Raw genomic sequence first — 24,963 nt, forward strand, 5'->3', positions numbered from 1 at the left:
GTAAGACTCTATGCTCCCAATGCAGGGAGCCCGGGTTCAATCCCTGGTGGGAGAACTAGATCCCGCATGCATGCCACAACTAAGAGTTTGCATGCCACAACTAAGAGTCTTCATGCCGCAACTAAGAAGTCCACATGCTGCAACTAAAGATCCCGCATGCCGCAACGAAGATCCCATGTGCTGCAACTAAGACCTGACACAGCCCCCCCCACAAAACAAAGACTAGATACCTTATTCTTTAAGCCAAATTGAGTCTGCTAGAAGCAATATTCTTCCAATCATACATTCAGTATAAATTGGGTACCTATTGGAATCATAAACATTTGGATTCCTAGTGGAAAAACCTTAATTATAATACAGTGGATCTTAAGCACAATCCAGAAACAGTATTAAAAGGACAACTTATCTAGCTAGCTAGCTATTTATTTAATGTATTTTAGACAACGGAACTTGACTGAAAAGATTTTCAAATATCTGACCTTAGGAATTATCAGTGAGAATTATGTCAAATTAGCAGTGCTAAATATTAGAAGTAGAGATTTTCTGCTTTTTCTTGGAGAGAGCCAGTATTATAGAGGGAGGGAATTACGCTTTAATTAAAAAATGTGATTTGGCCACATCCAGATGAATTGTTATAGAATAGGAACCAGTAGTCAAGTTTCTTCTGGGTCTTGTTGACCTTCCAAGAAATAGACACTTTGGAAATCAAACTGGCATGTTTCCATTTGAGGATATGATAAAGCAAGCCTGAGAAGAGGAATCCTAAAGCTTTTCTGAGTTAAACCGTGGTTTTACTTAGCACTGAAGTAGAAGTCGAGGAGGAAGTCCCTCCTAATTTTTTTTTTTTTTTTTTTTTTTTTTGCATTACGCGGGCCTCTCACTGTTGTGGCCTCTCCCGTTGCGGAGCACAGGCTCCGGACGTGCAGGCTCAGCAGCCATGGCTCACGGGCCCAGCCACTCCGCGGCATGTGGGATCTTCCTGGACTGGGGCACAAACCCGTGTCCCCTGCATCAGCAGGCGGACTCTCAACCACTGTGCCACCAGGGGAGCCCCCTAATTTTGTTTTTAACAGCAACTCTTCGTGATCTTTATCTTGACTGTTTCTTCTCTGTTCTACAGATTGGGAAATTTGGGTTCCACTTCTGACTTTGCCATTATCTCTGCATGTTTAGTCAAACTGTTTAATCTGTAGCCCTTACATTTCCTCTCCTGGAAAATGAGAAGGATTGGAATTTATTGGATGTTTAACCTGGGTTCCGTGGATAGCTTTAGGGAACCTTTAATTAATGTGAATTTTGTATGTAAATTTTTCTGGGAATAATTTCCTTAGCTTTAAGCACTTTCTCCAATTTATCTATTACATCAAAAAGATTAAAACTAGATCAGTTAAAATATAAAGTTATTTTCATTTCTTAAGATATCAGAATCCTAGCTTATGCTCAATATACATTTTTTTTTTTTTTTTTTGCTGTATGTGGGCCTCTCATTGTTGTGGCCTCTCCCGTTGCGGAGCACAGGCTCGGACGTGCAGGCTCAGCGGCCATGGCTCACCGGCCCAGCCGCTCCACAGCACGTGGGATCCTCCTGGACCGGGGCACGAACCCGTGTCCCCTGCATCAGCAAGCGGACTCTCAACCACTGCGCCACCAGGGAAGCCCTACATTTTTTTTTATGAACAGCATTTGTGACCGTAAAAATGCTGAGAAAGCACTCTGTGCTCCTACGATTTATTATATTGGCAGATACCACTTACTGGCGGTACTGTATTTCCTACCTCTTTTTAAAAATCGGATCTTGAAGCAGTGATGACAAGTAAATGAGTCAAGTTACTAATATGTATGTTAAAGAGTCTAGAAAATGAAAAGAGTACATCATCATTTGGCAGTCTGCTCCGTAGCCTTTTATTTCCTTAGCTTTTTAAAACCAGTGTGTCTCACATGACTCTGCCAGTGTGTGTCCCAGCGCTGCTCCGTGTCAGCTGGTCACTATTTATGGCCTGCTCATTTTAGGCTCACGTTCGGGCCCCCAGTAACCTCTGTTTAGGCCGCTGCTTCTTAGAGTCCACTGCATTTGTTAGCAAAGGCTCATCCTTAGGTTTGAGGCAAACTCTGGTCACTTGTTCCCTCTGGGAAGTTAAGACTGCACCTCTTAGACTTTTTTGCCAGACTTTCATGTTGTACGTGGTCCTACGCTGGGGTGTGAACTGTGGCCCTGTTTTCCTCTGTTACAGGTGAATTGGGAAGGCAAAGCCAGTCCTCTGTCACTCCTTCAAATGGCCTCTCCAAGTGGCTTCTGTGCCTTGGTTCGCTTGCCCAAGCTGATCTGTGGAGGAAGGACACTACCAAAAACGTTACTGGACATTTTGGCAGATGGCACAATTTTAAAAGTTGGAGTAGGATGTTCAGAAGATGCCAACAAGCTTCTGCAAGATTATGGCCTCGTTGTTAAGGGGTGCCTGGACCTCAGATACCTAGCCATGAGGCAGAGGTATGGTTTGTATGAATACTGGAACTCCTGTAGCTGTGGGGTAAATATTTTAGCAAGAGTTGTAGATTACTGAGACTCAGTAATGAAGCCTCTAAAATTCTTTAGAAGCTTAGAGGCTTCTGAGATGCATATTGAATTTGTGAGGAAATATTCCAACTTCTGGGAAAACTTTAGTTACCTAGAGTTGGTCTTTTTAGATGAAACATTAATAAGGTGTCTCTATAAGCTACAGGTTGTAAACTGATGGGCTCCTTGGGCAAATTAGAGTTGCAGATTTTTTGTTTTTGTTTTTGTCCTGCATGATATTTGGGGGAGATTTTAGTTTACATTCAGAAGATTTAATGTAAAAATCTCTATTCCTGGCTTCTTTTGAAAAATTAGGTGATTTGACCACACTAGGTCAGTAGTTCTAGATGGCTGCAGTTGGCTGGAAGCATCATCCTCTTAGATAAGCATGCTTTGTTCAATTTGCCAGAATCCCCACCCCTCCCAGCTGTCACACCCAGCTCATCCTGATCAACATTTGAATGTGCAGACCCTGCTTTTGGCCCAGAATGGTGGTAGACCTAATGCTTTACTGAGAGGAAGAGATTTTCCTTTCCTTTGGAATTCTATTCCTATGGAAATTCTACTCTTTTTAAGGAAACTGCAGTTACCTTCTCATGTATATATACAGGTCCTCATTTTAATAGTGTGGACTGAAACGGCCTCTCTCCCTGCCTTTCTCCCTGCCACTGATATTGAAGGGCTGGAGGATTTGATAAACTAAGAGAAGTCCTGATTAAAATCTATGCTTATCATCATTTTTTGGTAGTAAATGAAATTTTAGTTTAGTTTAGTAGTTTGGCTTGTGTAAATGAAACTCTTATACAAAAAAAAAAAAAAAAAGAAACTCTTATAAATGAAGGATCCATTTTTTCCCAAGTAATGCATTGAAATATTTACTGTAACATTCTCTTAGCTCTGTAAAAGTATTTGGAGTGCAGCAGCGGACGCCGCCTTTTGTCAGGCCCTCCTTCCTTTGGTACCGCCTCCCCAGAGCTGCCTGCTGTTACTCTGCTATTAGAGGCCATGTGTATCGTGGCCAGGAGCTGACTCCAGAGCAGGCTGTGAGGGTGGGAGTCTCAGTCTTCCTCTTACCAGCAGCGTGACCTTTGTCAAGTTACTAAGCCTCACTGTTCCTCAGTTCCCTCATCTGAAAAGTAGAAATAATAATGTTCCCATCTCATAGGACTGGTGTGAGGATTAAACGAGTTAAACTATGTAAAGAACTTAGAAATGGTGTTTGACATATAGAGAGTGCTGTGTAAATTTCAACTATTACTGTCCATCATCATCATCATCATCATCACTACCACCTATAGCACCACCATGATCTGACTGGTTTGTCCTTCCAGATCTCTTTCTATCCATTTACAGTCCTCTCTATGAGTATATAGAAATTAGAAGTGCCCTTACTTATCTGGCTAAATGCAGAATGGCCAAGTGTCAAAAAACAAAATTTGGCCAAAGCTGACTGTGACCATGAACTTCTCTAGAAATAAGAATGAAGCATTTATCAGGCTTCTTCTTTTTTTTTTTTTTTTTTTTTTGCGGTACGCGGGCCTCTCACTGTTGGGGCCTCTCCCGTTGCGGAGCACAGGCTCCGGACGCGCAGGCTCAGTGGCCATGGCCCACGGGCCCAGCCGCTCCACGACATGTGGGATCTTCTCGGACCGGGGCACAAACCCGCGTCCCCTGCATCGGCAGGCAGACTCTCAACCACTGCACCACCAGGGAAGCCCAGGTTTCTTCATTTTTAATGAAATCTTATTAAAATTTTAAACATTCTTATTTTATTATTGAATACTTTAGAAGTAAAATTAAAATTTTTTGACATATAGTAGAAGAAATTTGACATTATGGTGCAAGAATTATACTCAGGTTTTAGCCAAAGGCTGCTCCTGGTGTTTGCTGTAAGTAGTTACTTCCATTGGACTTTGGAGAGGAGCACAGATTTTCTTGGTAATGCTGTCCTCTTTTCTTCATACTCTCTATATTTTTATTATATGTTAGCAGAAGATAATTTAATATTGAGATTGTTGTATATGATTTTGGAACTTTTCCTAGTGAAACTTTGAAGTAGCAAAGGTGGCATCTTGTTTTTAATCCATTCTCGAAAAATGTGAAACCTTCCCAGATAGGACGTTTAAAAAAAGACTAATGGGGCTTCCCTGGTGGCGCAGTGGTCAAGAATCCTCCTGCCAATGCAGGGGACACAGGTTCGAGCCCTGGTCTGGGAAGATCTCACATGCCGCGGAGCAACTGAGTCCATGCACCACAACTAATGAAGCCCACGCGCCTAGCGTCCATGCTCCACAACAGGAGAAGCCACTGCAATGAGAAGCCCGTGCACCACAACGAAGAGTAGCCCCCACTCCCTGCAACTAGAGAAAGCCCGCGCGCAGCAGCAACGAAGACCCAACGCAGCCAAAAATAAATAAATAAATAAAATTAAAAAAAAAAAAGACTAATGACCTAAATGGAATTAAGTAACGAAAAACTAAGTGCTGTCTTTCAATGAGGGTAATGATTTCAAGGATTATGGAATACCCAGGCTCGATAAATTGCACAGCTGTTAGAAAGAATGTAATAAGTACATTTGTGCTTACTGTCAGGGAAGGAGGTCCCTGATACATTAAGTGATAGAGCAAGTTGCAGAATAAAAAACAAATACCAAGAAACTATATCTGCTCCTCTGTCTAACCATCTGTTTTTTTGTTTGTCTGTAAAAAAGGCCTGAAGGGGCCACAGTATACTCATAAGGGTCATTCTTCCTGAAGAGTGGAAGTGGGGGGTGGAGGGCTTTCACTTTTCACCCATTACTCTTCTCTGTTGTCTGAATTTTTAACAATAAACATTCATTGCTATTGTAATTACTAATATAAAGGAAAGCATAAAAAGATTTTAAAAATTTAAAAAAAAGAAAAGAAGTTTGTCTCCCCCAAATTCTTAATTTCCATTAATTGAACCACGACCTTACATATTTTACCTGAGTGTGTCTGGGCCTTTTTTTTTAACTTTTTAGTCAGTGCTGCCTTTTGGGGGTGATGAAATCCATCAAGTTACTGCTTGTTTTTGTAAGGAAGGACTTCCTTTTCTTCGTCATTATAATGATTTCATTTTCCACAGTACCTGAGGGAATCGTGCATGTTGTAACAGTAACACTGATGTGAACCTCCACCTCCAAGCTTCCTCCTCTAAAACCTCTCATCTCTCACTTGGTAACCAGCAAGTCAGCTCCACTTTTGTAGACTGGTGTGTTCTTAATTTTACATTAGCCCTTGTTTGGACTCTCCAATCCTTGGGTAAATTAATTTTTTTCACCACTCTGCAGCTATTTGAATCAGAAAGTGTTTGAAGAGCAGAAGATTATTTGATTTTATTGTACCTTCGCGCCCTCCATGAAAGTAGCCTTATCACATTTTTCAAATTTGAAAAGTAATACACAAACACTAGCCAATTCAAATATAAAAAATGTAGGACTTCCCTGGTGGTGCAGTGGTTAAGGACCCACCTGCCAATGCAGGGGACATGGGTTCGAGCCCTGGTCCAGGAAGATCCCACATGCAACTAACAACTAAGCCCATGCACCACAACTACTGAGCCTGCGCTCTAGAGCCTGCGAGCCACAACTACTGGGCCCATGTGCCACAACTACTGAGCCCGCACACCTAGAGCCCGTGGTCCGCAACAAGAGAAACCACCGCGATAAGAAGCCTGCACACCGCAACGAAGAGTAACCACCACTCGCTGCAACTAGAGAAAGCCCGCACGCAGCAATGAAGACCCAACACAGCCAAAATATATATATATATATATACATATATATATATATATATATATATATATATACATATATATAAAATGTAAAGATTTATGATCACCCCAAACCCCACACCCAGAGATTGCATGGATATTTAACCAGTCTTCTGTTGAGGATGTTAGGTTGTTTCCAGTTCTTTCTTACTATAAATAGTGCTGTACTGAAGATTGTTTTATGTACATTTGTCTTAGGACAAATTACTAGAAGTGGAATTATTGAATCACAGAATTTTCATGTTCAAAATTTTGATAGCTATTTACTGACAAACTGTTTTTCATAAAGGTTATACAAATGTTCAGTGCACAAATTTTAGATTAGATGGTGATTCTTCATGTTCCACCAATACTAGATATAGTTATTTTTAAAAAATCTTTGTAATCTGATAGATTTTTAAATTGTATATACTTTTTATTTGGTTTGATGTAGTGAGATTATGTGTCATTTGTTTATTGGCCATTTGTATACCTTTTTTGATTTGCCTGTTCTTGTCCTTTCCCATTTTTGACACATGCTTTTATTTATTTCTTGTAGAAACAATTTGCTCTCTAATGGGCTTAGCCTGAAATCACTCGCTGAGACTGTTTTGAACTTTCCCCTTGACAAGTCCCTTCTGCTTCGTTGCAGCAACTGGGATGCTGAGACTCTTACTGAGGATCAGGTACTTCTTATCAGAGTAGTTGAAGAGTGAAAGAGTCATTGCTTGTGAAATATAATTATTTTAAAAATTCTAGGGCTTCCCTGGTGGCGCAGTGGTTGAGAGTCTGCCTGCTGATGCAGGGGACACGGGTTCGTGCCCCGGTCCGAGAAGATCCCACATGCCGTGGAGCGGCTGGGCCCGTGGGCCATGGCCGCTGAGCCTGCGCGTCCGGAGCCTGTGCTCCACAGCGGGAGAGGCCACAACAGTGAGAGGCCCGCATACAGCAAAAAAAAAAAAAAAAAAAAAAATTCTAATGATATGTGTTGGGCAGAAATGCCTTAAAATAGCCTCATTGATGATACCCAAGAAAAATGCTCTATAATAATGTAGATGCTACTTAAATAAAAGGGTAAGAGTCCCCATTCTATTTTTTTGGAGCATTTACTATATGCCAGGCATTTCAGAAAATGTAATTTTTTTTGTCATGAATACAAATGCATAATTTAAAAACCCAAAGTGTTATAAGACTTATAAGAAACAGCCAGTAGTTCCCTGCCTTCCTCCCCCATTCCTAATTACTCTTCCTTCTTTTCAGAGGCAACTGATTTCATTTCTTTCTGGTAATTACCATTATATTTTAAAATTACAGGCATATATTACTCTTTCTTATTTTACATATTATCTTTTGACTTCTTGCTGTGGAAGACATGATTTAGTATAGTACTCTTGCAATTCCTGTATCCCCAGACAGATACTTATTCCCTTCCCCATGCTCCTAATAGAGGTAAATCATCATTTTTATCAGGTTAATATCTACTTATATTGATATTATTTATAGCTGCTCCACATAGCAAACTGACTAAAGTAAATGTTTTTTCCTTGTACAACTCTTTGTTTTCCCAGGAGTAGTAATTTATATTTTTGTTTGCTTAGTTTTCTGTATACCTGTTAACTGTTTCAACCCCAGACTCTTTAACGGGACTATGTAGAGATCTCCTTTCTGCTGCTCCAGACACAGTCAGGTAACTTACTCATTTCATTTTCCCTTGGAGCTAGCCCTGCTAGAGCTCCGTCATCCTGCTCCTTTCAGGACTGGTTGCACTCCAGCCCTGCTGCCCAACTCTCATCCTGAAATTTGCATTTACCGTCAACCTGGGAATTCCCTTCACCTCTCTTCTATAGTAGATCCTCTGTTTTAAAAATATCGTGTCTTTTTACTTTCTTATCTTGGTGGAGTACATTCAAAATAGCTTCTTGAGGAAAGGAGCATGGGGAGTTAATTTATGACACCATGCATGTCTGAAAAGATATTAGTTTCCCTCTCTATTAACTGATAGTTCGGCTGAAGGATAGCATTTTAGGGTGGAAATCATTTTCCTTCAGAACTTTGAAGGCAATGCTCCTTGTAGCTTCCAGTGTTGATGTTGAGTATGTGACTTGTTTTTCTTTCTTGAAAATCTCTTTATTCTTAGTTTTTAAAATTCATGATGATAGTGTGGACCATTTTTCATTATAGTTTTAGAATTCAGTGGACCCTTTCGGTCTGTAAGCTCATGTCTTTCAGTTCAGGGAATTATTCTCATACTATTTCTTGGAAAATTTCCCTCTTTTTTGTTTCTAGAACTCATATGATTTGTATATTGTATCCCTTGAATTGATCCTCTAATTTTCTTAGTAAAATATTTTCTCTTTGATTTTCCATCTCTATATTTTTTGTTTTACCTTCTGGGAAATGTCCTCAAGCTTATCTTTCAGTATTCCAATCAACTTTTAATTTCCTATCATATTAAGTCATAAGAGCTCCTGGTCTTTTCTCAATATTTGTTTTTAAATAACTTTGCATTTTTGTTTAATGGATATCATATCTTCTGTTATCTTAGAGTATTGAAGATTTCTGAACTTTTCTTCTCTTTCCTGCATTGCCTCTTTTTACTCTGAATTTCTAATTTAAATGCTTGATTTGGTCTTTGTCTTCCACGTTAAAGATTTTTCTAAAATGTTTAGATCCTTAGCTATCCATTTTTGTTTACAAAGGAGACATGAAAGTGCCAGTTGAATCTATCAATTAATGAATGAGTAAATAAAATATGGTATAGCCATACAATGGAATATTATTCAGCAATAAAAAGCTACAACATGGATGATTCTTGAAAACATTATGCTAAGTGAAAGAAGCTAGTCACAAAAGATCACATATTGTATGATTCCATTTATATGAAATATTCAGAACAGGCAAATCTATAGAGACAAAAAATAAATTAGTGGCTGCCTAGGACTGGAAGAAGTGGGGGATGACTGGTAAAGGATATAAGTTTTCTTACTGGGCTGCTGAAAATGTTCTAAAATTGACTGTGATAAAGGTTGCATAATTCTGTAAATCTAAAAATTCTAAATAAAATTCTGAAATTTCTGAATCCTGCAACATCTGTAAAAGACATCTTTGGGACTGTTGGAGACATTAGAATACAACTGTGTATTACTGTATTTTGTCAATGTTAAAGTTCTTGGGTGTGATAATGGTGTTGTGATTATGTAGGAGAGTGTCCTTGTTCTTAGAAGATACACACTAGAGTATTTAGGGATGAAGTAAATATCATAATAGCTGCAACTTAATTTTGAAAAGTGTTCAGCAACCCCCCCCAAAAAAAAGTATTTGTGTGGTGTATGTATTGTATTATAAAGAGATAAAGCAAATGTTGACAATTGTGAATGTCAATTATCATTCTTTTAACTTTTCCTTAGGTTTGAAAACTTTCAAATAAAACATTGGGAAGAAAAAGTTAACTGCTACCAAATTTGAAACCAAATTTGTGATCCATATTATTGTGAGAATTCAGAATTTCCAAAGACTCTTATTCATTCTTCATTTTAAAAATTTTATTGTTTTTCTAATTATAAACATAATGCTTAATGAGATTTTGTAAAATACAGAAAATAATATTTAAATTTGACATTTAAAAAAAATGGAATGAGAGCACAGAGCATATGGCCAGGTATTTTTGACTAGCGAGTTTTATTATCAGTAACTATTAATATAAATTAAAGTCAAATGTCAGTAACTGTAAGTCTTTTCTCTCAGGCCACTCAGTTCCTCTAGACATGAATCTCCTACTCTTCTGCCCAAGACGTATCAGCCCCACAGCCTATATTCTGGTAGCTGAGTGGGAGAGAAGGTGCTGGTAGTCTCATCATTTAATATGTAGATTTTCCCATAATCCCCCTTTTTCCTGGTGACACTTGCCCCCAACCTCTGCCATGCCTGGTATTACTAGGTCCAGATCCTCTGTGATTTAGCCACTATATGACTTAAACTTGTCAAAACCCAAACTCTGCACACCGAGTAAAACAAAGCAGAAATATGAGTTTATTGCAACAGTTTTGACCTGCAAGGTGGGAAACTCAAGGCCATGGGAGCAATGAGTTTCAAGTTGCTCACAGACTAAAGGGTTTTCATTGGGTAAATGTGGAAGATTTTTGGCTTTTTCAGCTGATTGTTTGCCTAGTGGTCTTCTTCCTTATTTGGATCAGGATAGCTGAGACAGGGGAATAAGGAAGTCCAAAGATGGCATGAACAGACTCAGTGTTTGGAGATTGACTGACATCCTCTGCTGATTTCTGAGGAGAGCTGTAAATTCCTGCAAGTTATGTTAAATAAAGTTTCATTTTCTTTAATGCGCCTGCATTGGCCACCTCCATTTTGTCTCTGACATAAGTGACTCCATTTTAGTTTTGGTTCTACAAACTTTTACCCTTTTGGGTCAGGGAAGGAGTAATTGCCTGTCCCTATGCTGTAAGAGAGGAGATCTGGAGATCTGAGTTATTTACAGAGACTGTCACCTGATCCTCCTGTTTTCACCCCTGCTTGTATCATTGCTTTTATAGATACCTGGTGCCTCGCGTTCTTTATACTTTGCCATTCTTTGTGGCTCAGATTAATTTGATTTTTGGATTTTTTGCTTACCACCCCCTACAGGCCTAGGTTTCAACCTTCTCTTGTTTGCTTAGTTTGTTACCATTTGTTTGTTCATCCTTCTAAAACATTGTGTTGTTTTTTGTTTTTTTTTTTGGACCGCACCGCATGGCATGCAGCAATCCTAGTTCCTGACCAAGGGGAACCCACACACCCTGCAGTAGAAGCACAGTCTTAACCACCAGACCACCAGGGAAATCCCCCAAAACATTGTTAATGGAAAGAGTTAGCAATAGTTAGTATTTTAGGATTAATATTATCCTGTGAGAGAGTTCTGGGAATCAAGGTATCTGATTTTGTTTCCTAAAGCTATTTCAGATTTGCTGCAACCCTGAGTAAGTTACTTCTTTGTGCCTTGGTTGGTTCATTCCTTCCTTTCTTTTAATAGTTTTATTGAAATATAATTTACATACAATAAAATGCACCCATTTAAAGTATACAAGTCAGGGACTTCCCTGGCGGTCCAGTGGTTAGGACTCCGCCCTTCCATTGCTGGGGGCCCGGGTTCGATCCCTGGTTGGGGAACTAAGATCCTGCAAGCCTTGCAATGTGGCCAAAAAAAAAAAAAAAGTATACAAGTCAATGGATTTTAGTATATTTACAGAGTTGTGTAACCATCACCACAATCTAGTTTTAGAACATTTTCATCACCCCAAAAGAAACCCCATACCCATTAGCAGTCACTTCCCATCTCACCTCCCCAACACCCCAGCCTTAGGCAACCGCTAATCTACTTTCTGTCTCTATAAATTTGCCTGTTCTGGACATTTCATATAAATGGAATCATACAGTATGCGGTTTTTTGGATGGCTTCTCACTTACCATGTTTTTGTGGTTCATCCATGTTGTAGCATCTATTGGTACTTCATTTCTTTTTTAGTGCTAAATAATGCTTCATTGTATGGCTAGACCACGCTTTGTTTATTCGTTTATCAATTGGTAGAGGTTTGGGTTGCTTTCATTTTTTTAGCTGTTATGAATAAGCCACTATGAATATCTGTGTATAAGTTTTTATGTGGACATACATTTTCAGTTCTCTTGGGTAAATACCTAGGATGGAATTGCTGAGTCATATGGTAACTTTATATTTAACTCTTTGAGGAACTGCCCAACTATTTTCCAAAGTAACCATACCATTTTATAGTCCCAGCAGCAATGTATGAAGGTTCCAATTTTCCATAATCTTACCAACACTTATTATTATTCATCTTTCTGATTAGAGCAATCCTAGTAGGTGTGAAGTGGTATTTCGTTGTGGTTTTGATTTATATTTCCCTAGTGACCAATGATACTGAGCATCTTTCATGTGCTTGTTGGCTATTGGTATATCTTCTTTGGAGAAATGTCTTTTCAGATCCTTTGCTCACATTTTAATTGTGTTGTTTGTCTTTAAATTGTTGAGTTTTAAGAGACGTGTGTGTGTGTGTGTGTGTGTGTGTGTGTGTATTCTTTATATATTCTGGATACTAATCCCTTATCAGATATATAATTTATAAATATTTTCTCCCATTTTCTGCAGATTGTCTTTTCACTTACTTGATGGGATCATTTAAAGCACGAAAGCTTTTAATTTTGATGAGGTCCAGTTATCTATTTTTTCTTTTATTTCTCATGCTTTGGGTGTCATATCTAAGAAATCATTGCCTAACCCAAGGTCATGAATATGTACTCCTCTGTTTTCTTTTTTTTTTTTTTTTTTTTTTTGCGGTACACGGGCCTCTCACTGCTGTGGCCTCTCGTGTTGCGGAGCACAGGCTCCGGACACGCAGGCTCAGCGGCCATGGCTCATGGGCCCAGCCGCTCAGTGGCATGTGGGACCTTCCCGGACCGGGGCACAAACCCATGTCCCCTGCATCGGCAGGCAGACTCAACCACTGCGCCACCAGGGAAGCCCTTCTTTTTTTTTTTAAATAAATTTATTTACTTATTTATTTTTGGCTGTGTTGGGTCTTTGTTGCTGTGCGTGGGCTTTTTCTAGCTGTGGCGAGCGGGGGCTACTCTTCGTTGTGGTGTGCGGGCTTCTCATTGCGGTGGCTTCTCTTGTGCAGAGCACTGACTCTAGGCGTGCGGGCTTCAGTAGTTGTGGCACGCAGGCTTCAGCAGTTGTGGCACGCGGGCTTCAGTAGTTGTGGCTTGCAGGCTCTAGAGCGCAGGCTCAGTACGGTTAGTTGCTTAGTTGCTCCGCGGCATGTGGTATCTTCCCGGGCCAGGGCTCAAACCCGTGTCCCCTGCATTGGCAGGCAGATTCTTAACCACTGTGCCACCAGGGAAGTCCCTCCTATGTTTTCTTCTAAGAGTCTTATGTTTTGGCTCTTACACTTAGGTTCATAGTCCATTTTGAGTTAATTTTTGTGTGTGGTGTGAAGTAGGAGTCCAACTTTATCTTTCTGCATGTGGACATCCTGTTGTTCCAGCACCATTTGTTGAAAAGTGCCTTGGATTCCTTATCATTTGGAAATAATTTGTTAAAAATCGTTCTGAACTCTTCACGTTCAAGCACCCTCTTTTTCCTGTGGGAGACAACTTGCTGACAGAGATGTAGATGCTTGGGTCTAGGTGGAGAATTTTACCCAAACCTTATTTTTCTATTACTCTATTCTTTTTTTCTATTATTCTAAAAGCACACAAAAAATCCATACTAATAGTGTTATTTACCAGGCTTGATTATTAAAGGTGAATTAAAGGAATGTTAAAGTCCTCACATGCTTTGTTGGGAAGAGCTATTAATTGTAGTTGTGACTACTTTTATTTATGACCAGCTTGCCTGTGCCTAGTTGCTTGGGAGAATGACTTACTATTACTAAATACGTAAATTCCAGAAGTGGGCCCTTGTGACTTTTGATTTGAGGTCCATGTTTGAAACTGTTTTCCTTGTTTTACACATTGTATTAATACGTACAGCAGTTCATTTCTGATCAATAGTCACACAGGCCTCTTAATGAATCTTGGTTTCAGTTTTCTAGATGATGACAGTTTCCAAAGTGAAGTTGTCAGACCTGTGGTAACTACCCTCCCCAAACTTGAGAAAAATCTGTCCAGCAGGTTTGGTAGCAGATAGAAAGAAACTTCACTGATTTATATAGATTAGAAATTTTGAGCACGTAGATTAGGTCATTATTTTAGCTATGTTAGTTAAAAACATAGAGAACATGAGGATTCATTATATTATTTGATTTGTTTTTGTATCATTTGAATTTTTTTTTAAATTAAATCCCACCTAATAGTGGCTAATATTTTTATAGATTGCTAATTACTTGAGATATAACCTTTTTACACCTATGTTTTTTGTTTTAGTGTGTGTGTGTGTGTGTGTGTGTGTGCGGTACGCGGGCCTCTCACTGCTGTGGCCTCTCCCATTGCGGAGCACAGGCTCCGGACGCGCAGGCTCAGCGGCCATGGCTCACGGGCCCAGCCGCTCCGTGGCATGTGGGATCTTCCCGGACCAGGGCACGAACCCATGTCCCCTGCATCGGCAGGCAGACTCTCAACCACTGTGCCACCAGGGAAGCCCTCATTTGAATTTTTTTGTAATTAAAAGGTTTTAAGGAGTACATGGTGCCTGGGTTACTGTACATCTTGAATTGGAACCTAAAAGTTGTCTCTGTCTTTGCGATTGATTTTGAAGTTTCTCTCTCTGGTTTGCCTTCCGGATTCCACTGATCTCTGACTTTTCTCTTCAGGTAATTTATGCTGCCAGGGATGCCCAGATTTCAGTGGCTCTCTTTCTCCATCTTCTTGGATACCCTTTCTCTAGGAATTCAACTCTAGAAGAAAATGATGACTTCACTGGCTGGAGAAAAGTCTTGGAGAAATGTCAGGATGTGGTAGATATCCCATTCCGAAGCAAAGGAATTAGCAGATTGGGAGAGGAGGTTAATGGGGAAGCAACAGAATCTCAGCAGAAGCCAAGAAATAAGAAGCTGAAGACCGATGGAATGATGCCAGGCAACCACCAAGGGAGAGACCCCAGAAAACATAAAAGAAAGCCCCTTGGAGTGGGCTATTCTGCCAGGTAACTGAGTTGTTCCATGTCTAGTAGAGTCCAAGGCCCAGCTTCCAGCAAAAGGCATGATGCCTTACCTTGGATCTGGGGAGAAGGCTAGTGTGGTAAGGTGGCAGAGGCTCTCCAAGGATTAATTCTATTTTTCCTTTCCTTCAAGGACATTTGGAGCTATCCTTTGATTTATTTGTATATTTTTTTCCTTTTGCCCTTCTACTTTTTTATTTGTGGGCAGTTGGAGTGAAATGGAGGAGAGCTTAACCTAGCTTTATCACTGACCTAGATGTGACCTTAGACCTGTACTTTTCCAATTATAAGTGAGGGCATAATTATTATTCCTTGCTTGTTTCGGGATAGCTGTGAAGGTAAAATGAAGTGCGTCAGGGCTTCGCTGGTGGCGCAGTGGTTGAGAGTCCGCCTGCCGATGCAGGGGACACGGGTTCGTGCCCTGGTCCGGGAAGATCCCACATGCCGTGGAGCGGCTGGGCCTGTGAGCCATGGCCGCTGAGCCTGTGCGTCCGGAGCCTGTGCTTCGCAACGGGAGAGGCCACAACAGTGAGAGGCCCGCGTACCGCAAAAAAAAAAAAGAAAAAAAAAAAAAGAAAATGAAGTGCCTCGTACTTTTCAGGAGAAATGCATCATCTGATTTCTGGTTCATTTGGTATTTGATTATTTAGAATGGCATCCAGTCCTAAGCCGATGTTATTCTCTAGCCAATGGGAATTTTCCTGTACAGCTTATGCCTCTACTGCAGGAAGATGACTAATAAGTACTTCGGAGTGGAAGTTTGGTCCCTATAGTAAAGTGCCTTTAGGAATTGTGTGATTAAATTGAAGCAACTATTGCATATGAGCCAGAAATAAATCCACGTGGCACCCATTACTTTAGCTTGAAGTTCTTTCATTTTAATTTACTTTGTTCATCCAGTGATTACAGGGGAGTTTTCCTGGTGTTCTGTCCCTGCCTGCTTTCATGATGGAACGATGTAAACACTACCCAACTCACTCTCTAATGTTCCAATCTATAAATATAAAAACTAATAGTATAAACTGATTCATTTTAACTTCTCTTTCCTAGCCCAGTGCAGATGGAGGAATAAACATGATTTCTTGCCATGTTTTTTTTTTTTTTTCCAAAAATGTAATGTTTGACCCTAGTGTTGAATAGTTTGGGTCACTCAATATAGGAAGGCAACTGGTACCTTGATCAATAGTTAGCTCCCAGTTTTAGATTTCTCTCTCCCTTCCCCACAGAAAATCACCCCTCTATGATAACTGCTTTCTCCACGCTCCTGACGGACAGCCCCTCTGCACTTGTGATCGAAGAAAAGCTCAGTGGTACCTGGACAAAGGCATTGGAGGTTTGAGATTCAACTGTCATATTAGATGTATAATTAGGGGCATGCAGGCACTGACCGGAGTGGGCATGAGATAAGGCAGAGGGATGGGATGGATAGAAGGCAGAGAGACCTAGAGACACGTGGGATGGGGCTGTTCAGAACCCGGAAATAGTGATCTCTGCCAGGATACAGGAGAGAACAACTGAGGTGGTGCTTCTTCCTTGTGGGAGAGGTGGGCAGTCATACACTAACACTGCTTCTTTCCCCTAAGAGCTGGTGAGTGAAGAGCCTTTTGTGGTCAAGCTACAGTTTGAACCTGCGGGGAGACCTGAATCCCCGGGAGACTACTACTTGATGGTTAAAGAAAACCTGTGTGTAGTGTGTGGCAAGAAAGACTCATACATTCGGTGAGTGTGGGCTGGGCTGCCCTGCTGTCTGCCTCTGATGGAAATTGCCCTTCAAGCCACACGCAGAGCCCTTGGCGGGCTTGACTGAGTCTGCCTACTTTGGCTGGGAGACTTGTCCCCAGGGGGCATCCCAGTGTCCTCAAGAGCTTCAGCCCTCTGCCTGGCCTTGCTGTAGTGGCTTCTGCCCCTCCTGAGCCAGTTTAGTTTCCAGAATGAAACACTCTTCTCGATAACAGTTTGCCATGAAGAGAGTCATTCCCTTTGCTCATGAAGGAACGGAGACCTTCCTTCCTTACGAAGCTGCCTTTCTCTCTGTGTCCTCATGATCCTCCCTTGAGTGGCTCGCAAGCTTTGTCACTCTTGATATATGGGTATCCAGATGACCCGAAGGCACACTCCAGAATAGTCTGAGAAGATTATGCTGCGTCAAGGTCCCCAGGCAGTGAAGGTGAAGTTACCACTGGTCCTGGGTGCCCAGAACCCTGGCTTTCTCCCTGGCTTCTGTGTAGCAACTCGCTTGCCTCCTTTCTCCGCTTGCAAAGTGTGACGAATGGTTGTTGCTGCCAAGAGGTTTCCCTGAGAGCTTAGTTCTCCTTAGACAATAATGATGGACTTTGATAAACCAGGGAGACAATTTTAGAGTAAGGGATTCTTCAGGAATGGAAGGAAATGGGCTTTTCCAGGTCACCAGGCTTCCAAAGTTTCAGGAGTAGCAGTTACCCGCTGTGTGCTTTGAGAGAGTTGTTTTCCAGATGTTGAAGGCCATTCGAATTTCTTTTCATTTCTCGGATGATACTTGTCCTTCTGGGAGCACAGCCTTCCCAAAGGTTGTTATTAGCCTCTCCCTGCCCCCTGGCCTGCCAGAGGAGTCTGACCGCCGGTGGCCTGCACTCACTTCAAGGAGAGGAGAACCCAAGGCCTGTAGGTAGGTGGGCCAAGAGTGGAATAGGTGGTATGGCCTTTATGTCACCTCTGCTGGGCTGTGGGACCCAAGCTCCTCAGTTGTGTTTAGGCCCAGATCAGAACCCTAGTAGCCTGCCTGCTGACTCCGTGTATGTTCTGTGTCGTGTGCTAATGAGCGTTGCCTTCTGTCTGGCCTCTTTAGGAAGAACGTGATTCCGCATGAGTACCGGAAGCACTTTCCCATCGAGATGAAGGACCACAACTCCCACGACGTGCTGCTGCTCTGCACCTCCTGCCACGCCATCTCCAACTACTACGACAACCACTTGAAGCAGCAGCTGGCCAGGGAGTTCCAGGCCCCCACTGGCTCCGAGGAGGGCTTGCGCCTGCTGGAAGATCCTGAGCGCCGGCAGGTGCGTTCTGGGGCCAGGGCCCTGCTCAACGCCGAGGGCCTGCCTGCGCACCGGAAGGAGGAGCTGCTGCAGGCGCTCAGAGAGTTTTATCACACAGACACGGTCACGGAGGAGATGCTTCAGGAGGCTGCCAGCCTGGAGACCAGGTACGATCTACAGTCCTGCTCAGAGGGCATTGAGGACTAGTCCAGTGACTTAACCCCGACTCCTCAGTGAGAACGCTTGCCGGGGAGGGAGCAGCGGTCGTCCAGGTGCAGTGCGCAGCCTCGTGCTTACCCCACTGAGTCTCTGTGGCTTAACATACCATGTGGGTGGGATAGAGCAATCTATTTGCTAATTTACTTTCCACAGGAGACTTGCCTTCTATCCTTGACCCTTCGAGGTCATATACTTATGTCCAGCCATTTTCATGCTTAGCAGGAGAGTTCAGAGGCCCTGGAGTTGTACCTTACACATTCTCTGCAGAAGTAAATCCTTAGGTCAGCTCATAAGAGGAAAATAAGAGTCAAAAAATATCCTCCAGGGCTTCCCTGGTGGCGCAGTGGTTGGGAATCTGCCCGCCAGTGCAGGGGACACGGGTTCGAGCCCTGGTCTGGGAGGATCCCACATGCTGCGGAGCAATTGGGCCTGTGAGCCACATCTACTGAGCCTGCGCATCTGGAGCCTGTGCTCCGCAACAAGAGAGGCCGTGGCAGTGAGAGGCCCGCGCACCGCGATGAAGAGTGGCCCCCGCTCGCCACAACTAGAGAAAGCCCGCGCACAGAAACGAAGACCCAACACAGCCAAAAATAAATAAATAGATAGATAGATAGATAGATAAAATATATATATATATATATATCTATCCTCCAGTCTCTGGAGTTGCCCGTGAAGTGCAATGTGTGTGGTTTTGCATCTCTTCCCTTATCTAGGTCTGTGGGAATTGAGACAAATGGATTCATGTTTCTTGTCTCACCTGTACTCCGGGGTGTTGGCGTACTGAATGGGATGTTGGCCAGAATTGCTGTTACTATTTAAATTACTTTTTACCTTTTTCCTTCCTTGCTTGCTTTCTCTCTCTTTCCCCGTCAGTACATAGTTGAATTCATATCATTTAATTCAGTGTCCCTAAATGAGAAGCATTTTTTGGTCCTGAGAAATAAATGGGCACATGGCCCAGATGATAAAAACTCTGGGCTACCTGCTATAGTTTCGCTTCCCAACTTGCCACTTCTTTCAGTGGTAACAGGAATTGAAATAATTGAACTGGTAAGGTCGCAAATCCTGGTAGTTATGCTGGTTGCCTTAGTGTTTTGTTATAAAAACAAAACAACCCTCCCCCACGAACTTAATTATAGCAAAAAATATTTATTGAACAAATTTTTTATAGATATCCTAATCTGTTCCACCAAGTTAATAAACTTTATATAAATTGCCTTAATTATTTCTTATAACAACCCTATGAGGTAGGAGTTTCTTACTGGTAACTGCTAACATATCCTGTATCTTTAAAATCTTTTAAAATTTTAAAAAATTATTGTTAAATTTTATTCTTAAAACTATTTTCCAAGTTTTATATTAGATGCCCTGAGGTTAAAGTTAAGTAACTTACCAAGGTCATATTACAGATTAATGAGACTGGCTCCTTTAACCAGTTCCCAAATGTATTTCCTAAAACAGCTAAACTTGCCCTTTCAGTGACAGACCTTTCTACCAAATTCATCTTGCTGACTTGGATGGAAGGGTGCTGGGCTTGGGTATCTAGGGCCGAGAAGAACAGCTGTTTGGGGAAAGTTCGGCAAGTTAGTGGGATGCTTGTGAGCTAAATAAGAAAATGCCCTGCAAATACCCAGGGGGCACGAACACTGCTAGCGAGCGAGGATTGAGAGTGGGGTATGGATTGTAGGGAGAGGAACTGAGCCCCGGGCAGGGAGCTTCCTTTATTCATAGGAGGTGACAGTACCGTCCACAAGGTGTCTTAGTTAGAAAGGAGGCAGGGATTCATCTTCTCATTAAACACTGCTAGCTGTGCAACCGGGCAACCACAGTAGAATTTCATCGCAACAGAAGCACGTCTTGTGGATGTGGTTCGGCATTCTTTGCATAAGAAGGAAGACACCACAGAAATATTACCGCCTTCATTTTATCAGGTGTTACACTGTGATGAAAACCTGGAACACGCGGGCTGATTGAACAGCTAATATAAAGACTGAGTATGGTTCAGAATGAGTAACTTAAAAGAAGTAACTGGGGGGCTTCCCTGGTGGCGCAGTGGTTGAGAGTCCGCCTGCCGATGCAGGGGACGCGGGTTCGTGCCCCGGTCCGGGAAGATCCCACATGCCGCGGAGCAGCTGGGCCCGTGAGCCGTGGCTGCTGAGCCTGCGCGTCCGGAGCCTGTGCTCCGCAACGGGAGAGGCCACAGCAGTGAGAGGCCCGCGTACCGCAAAAAAAAAAAAAAAAAAAAAAAAGAAGTAACTGGGGAACCCTGGAGTAAATGAAAGACCAACATTCTTCACCCATCATCAGCCAAACAGTGGGGCCTCTCTACTGGGGGCTGAGCATTATGCAGTGGCCTTCCCATAAGTATAGATCAGAATCCCCAAGTGCCTTCTGCTGGACTGTGGGTTATATGTCCAAACTATTTTTTTTTAATTCATTTATTTATTTTTGGCTGAGTTGGGTTTTCGTTGCTGCACGTGGGCTTTCTCTAGGTGTGGCGAGCGGGGCCTGCTCTTCATTGCAGCGTGCGGGCTTCCCACTGCTGCAGCTTCTCTTACTGAGGAGCATGAGCTCTAGGTGCACGGGCTGCAGTAGTTGTGGCGCGCAGGTGCACGGGCTTAGCTGCTCCGTGGCACGTGGGATCTTCCCAGACCAGGGCTCGAACCTGTGTCCCCTGCACCGGCAGGCGGATTCTTAACCACTGCGCCACTGGAGAAGCCCTGTCCAAACTATTTTTAAAAAGGCAGATATGGGAAAGAGGATGTTTTTAAAAGCATCAAAATAACCAACCCTTTAGGAGTCCAGCAACCTCTCCATTAAACCTCTGTCGAAGCGTCTTGGCCCATAGCATTTGGAGCCACTGTGATACTGTCCTGAGCTTGTTCCCCTCAGACCCACGTACCTTGTGTCTTGACAGGATCTCCAATGAAAACTACATTCCTCACGGGCTGAAGGTGGTTCAGCGCCACACCCAGGGCGGGCTGCGCTCCCTCATGCAGCTGGAGAGCCGCTGGCGGCAGCACTTCCTGGACTCCATGCAGCCCAAGCACCTGCCCCAGCAGTGGTCGGTGGACCACAACCACCAGAAGCTGCTCCGGAAATACGGGGAGGACCTTCCCATCAAGCTGTCGTGATAGCTGCCTCCCTTCCACGTTGGGACAGCTGGGAAGCTGGAGCCAGGGGTGAAAATTCACCTCTTCCTGTTTTAATGTCATTGTCAAAGCCTGGTGACACAACTCACAACACTAACCTGTACTGATCCCAGGATGCTTCTGGTGGAGCAAGGCTGTTGTTTTCAGGGGGAGCTTATGGTCTTGAATTTTAGTTGGGCAGGGTGAGAGTTCTTTACTCCACCCTCTTATTATATTTTTCTGGACAAATGGGAGGCTTGGCCTTCATTTTACTCTCCCTCTTCTGCTTTCCCTGTACAGGCGACAAATGAAGGATTCTCCCTGAAGTGTCTTGTCAAGACACTCAGGTTTTTAATGCTTTTCCTCCCTGTCCAGCATGTTGGTTCATCTCAAACAGGAGCTGTCAAGTATTTCAAGCCCATCAGGTTAGGAGGGGAAAAAATGTTCTTCTAGAGGTTGGAAAAGGGGTCGGATTCATATTCCCAGTTCAACCTCATAATTAGAAATTCTTTGGCTTAGTGCTCTGTGGTAACTCACCTGGTGGGGATCCAGCCCATGTGGGTTGCTTCGGTTTATTTCACATGCTTGAAAATGCTCCCGTTTACACATTCAGGACCAAAGCAGCAACTTCCTGCCATATGTTTTCACCCTAACGCTGGAGGGAATTCTTTTCTGGAAAGAGGCCTTCAGCCTGGGTGGGGCACAGAGAAGCACAAGAACCATCTCCCAAGAGAACTTGGATAATTTGCCCTGCTTTCCCTTTCGCTGTTTCTTGCAAGCCTCCTGCCCAGAACGGCAAGGTTTTTAGCTTAATCCCTTTCTGAGAGGAAGGTTGTCTTTTCTCAGAATCAGTATCTGGTCCCTTCAGTGTTCCATCGGGTTTGCAATACTGACCTCTTTTAAGCTCTTAATTCTCTCCCAGAGTCATTTCGTTAGGTTGAGAGGATTTCTCCATCTCCCTTCATGCCTGGGATGCCAAGACTAATTAATACGTTTCGATGTTCAAAACGGTGGTGTTTCATCTTTCCAAACGTGAGGCCACCACTTGGAGTACGGAATCAACTTATTAGTGGTTAGTATTTTTATAAAGTATTAGGAAAACTTTCTTACCTTACAAGATCTTACCAAGCTTAAAAAAGAGCTTTATGGCCAGAATTCAACAAGAGCTCTGTTTCGGAATTCTGCCCGAGTTGGTGATGGTTGCTCTAACACTGGTAAATAAAACAGCTTCTAAGCACAAAGTTCATTGATTGTAAATGTAAAACCTCTTTCTTCATAATTTTACAAAATCGGCAGATACTCTTGGGGAAGAAGATCTTTATGCTCTAGGTCCCTGCCGTGTGGCAGCCCATGATATGTGTGCAGGTGTCGTCATGTGCCTCCGCCAACAGCTTTGGCCTGTCGACAGCAGCCCCCGACACATGCACACCCTGCAGTGTGTTCCTCTGCCCTTTCATCCCCACTCATCCTCGAAGAGGTGTCTCTGGGATCTAAACTAGAAAGTCTTGAAGACAAATAGTACCAGCTGCCTTGGGGACCGTTTGTTCAACGCACTAAGGTTATTATGGGGCAGGTTCTTCGGGGCTGTTACTGCCCACAGCCCGGGGCAGAGAAACCGTGGAGATGGATAAGTGGTTGTCGTAGTCAGGCTTGCCACAAGGGGGCGCCGTAGATCTTGCTTTATATTCATTCTTGAGAAATAAGGGGTTTTGATAACACGGTTCCTAAACATAACTCATGACTTACGTTTCAGGTCGTGTCTATCTCACTTTGAGTCATTTTGACAGCTTTATAAGAAAAACGTCTTCCTCCGAAACAAGAGAGTAGGGCTCTTCCTTTCTCTTTCCCTGTGATCCTCATACTGAGAGGTGAGAACCACTTTAAGAGGTCGTTTAAGGCGCTGTGGTTGCTGCGGAAGCAGGAATGGTTTCTCCAGTAGAGCTCCCTGCAAAGCTTGGTAATGTAGAGCCAGCAGCCATGGTAGAGGAAACATCTAGACTGTGGCACCCTCGATTTCTCATCCTTTTCAGAGCAGTTACTGTGTAGGTTTGAATCTTTTTGTTTTCTGAGTCAGCCTTGGACGCCTTTCTCTAAGACTGACAATTGCTATCTCTAGTGAGTTATTTTAAGGCGGGCATGTTTTAACATAAAATTTTTTTCTGATACAAAAGTAATGTGTATGCTTGTTAGAGACGAATCTAAAGAAAGAATGAAAATCCATCTTCCCTCCATGTAGCACAGAGCTAACCTCTGCTGGTATGTTTATGAATTTCCTTTCAGTATTGAAAAATGCATATAACATGTAAGGTGTTGAAACAAACTTGTGAGTCATATGTACAGCTCGGTATACAATTTTCTTCCCTCATTTATCATGGTACCACAAGTAATTTCTTGTGTCTTTAAATCTTGGAAAGTAGATTTGCAGTAACTCTACCTTACTTTATTATCCATTCCCACACTGTTAAATTTTGGTTGTTTCAGATCCTTTGTTAATATCAATGATGTTGTGATGAACTTTTTTGTGTATAAATCTTTGACTACATCTTTGCTAACTTTTTTAGGTTAGAACCCTAGAAATTGGGTTGCGAGGAGGGGGAGTGAGTACAAATTGATATCACCTTTTAGGAATTTCTGTGAAGGGGATGCTTCCCTTTGACCCTTTAACTCACGTCCCAGTGCATTTGCTGAGCTTCCTCCCCTGTGAGTAGAGGTGAGCGGACAGTGTCACAGCAAAGGCCTCTCTGAAGGTGCCTGATCGTTACGATCGCAGGCTCAGAGTCTTTTCTCTGCTTCCCTTCTGTCTCCCATCCTTTATTGCCCCATTCCCCCTTGCAGCAGTGTTTTTTGGAAATACCGTTTGTTTTAAAATAAAAATGTAAAAAAATTTAATTAAAAATAAAAAAATTATTTTAAAATAAAAGCTATAGACTTTTTTTTCCTGATTGACAAGCAATTAGTGATTTGCCCTCCTTAAGTGAACAAGGCACAATATTCAGGGATTGGTTGCCTCTTAAGAGTGCAGCCATAAGTTCCTTATTCTTATCCATGTCACAGACAGAGATCAGATGACAAAATGTGTTCTGTTGAAATAAAGCCATTTTAATCCCTCATTTTAGACTCTTAGGGACCCAGCAAGCAGAAAGAGCTTTTGTTCAGCTTTGTATTCTAATGTTTGGGACCCTAACATTTGACTATAATTTAAATTCTTTGTTACCTTGCCTTTCTGAGTTTTTCATTCATTCATTTACCTTTTCTTCCTTTTTTTTTTTTGTTTTTTCCTTCATTGTGTCTCATCCTCTGAGAGGTATCAGAGTTTCTCAGTTTTCTAGTTTGCTAATTGTTACATATTTTAAAAGGATCCTTCTTTCTGGTCTCTTGTCTTTTCTGTGGTTTACCTGGTCATTTTTTTAGAGTACTTCATCCCTCAGGAATACAGTGAGAATCAGTTTTTCTTGGATGAAATAAGCTGTAAGAGGGTATAAGAATGATTCTCGTATAGTTAACTCTTGATGAGTAAAATAAAAATAATACATAATCCTCAGAATACTCTTATTTTGGAATTCAGTTATTCTTTTCAGGTATTCACCAAGTTGCCCCCTCCTGCTGGAGCCA

General features: G+C 42.3%; 1 protein-coding gene across 2 annotated transcripts in view; it reads left to right on the plus strand.

Moving 5' to 3' along the window:
* The window catches only part of EXD2 (exonuclease 3'-5' domain containing 2), a 96,831-nt gene extending 72,190 nt beyond the window's left edge, over positions 1 to 24,641 (plus strand). For both annotated transcript variants that reach the window (XM_082617465.1, XM_082617464.1), the window contains exons 3-9: positions 2,232 to 2,488; positions 6,885 to 7,011; positions 14,641 to 14,972; positions 16,214 to 16,320; positions 16,571 to 16,706; positions 17,812 to 18,168; positions 21,138 to 24,641. In XM_082617465.1, coding sequence (XP_082473591.1) covers positions 2,232 to 2,488; positions 6,885 to 7,011; positions 14,641 to 14,972; positions 16,214 to 16,320; positions 16,571 to 16,706; positions 17,812 to 18,168; positions 21,138 to 21,354 — 1,533 coding nt within the window. In that variant the 3' untranslated portion in view covers positions 21,355 to 24,641. The remainder of the gene's footprint in view (positions 1 to 2,231; positions 2,489 to 6,884; positions 7,012 to 14,640; positions 14,973 to 16,213; positions 16,321 to 16,570; positions 16,707 to 17,811; positions 18,169 to 21,137) is intronic.
* The last annotated feature ends 322 nt before the right edge of the window (positions 24,642 to 24,963 follow it).

This window comes from Mesoplodon mirus (assembly GCF_964341445.2).
Source record: "Mesoplodon mirus genome assembly, chromosome: 4".
Taxonomy (NCBI): Eukaryota; Metazoa; Chordata; class Mammalia; order Artiodactyla; family Ziphiidae; genus Mesoplodon; species Mesoplodon mirus.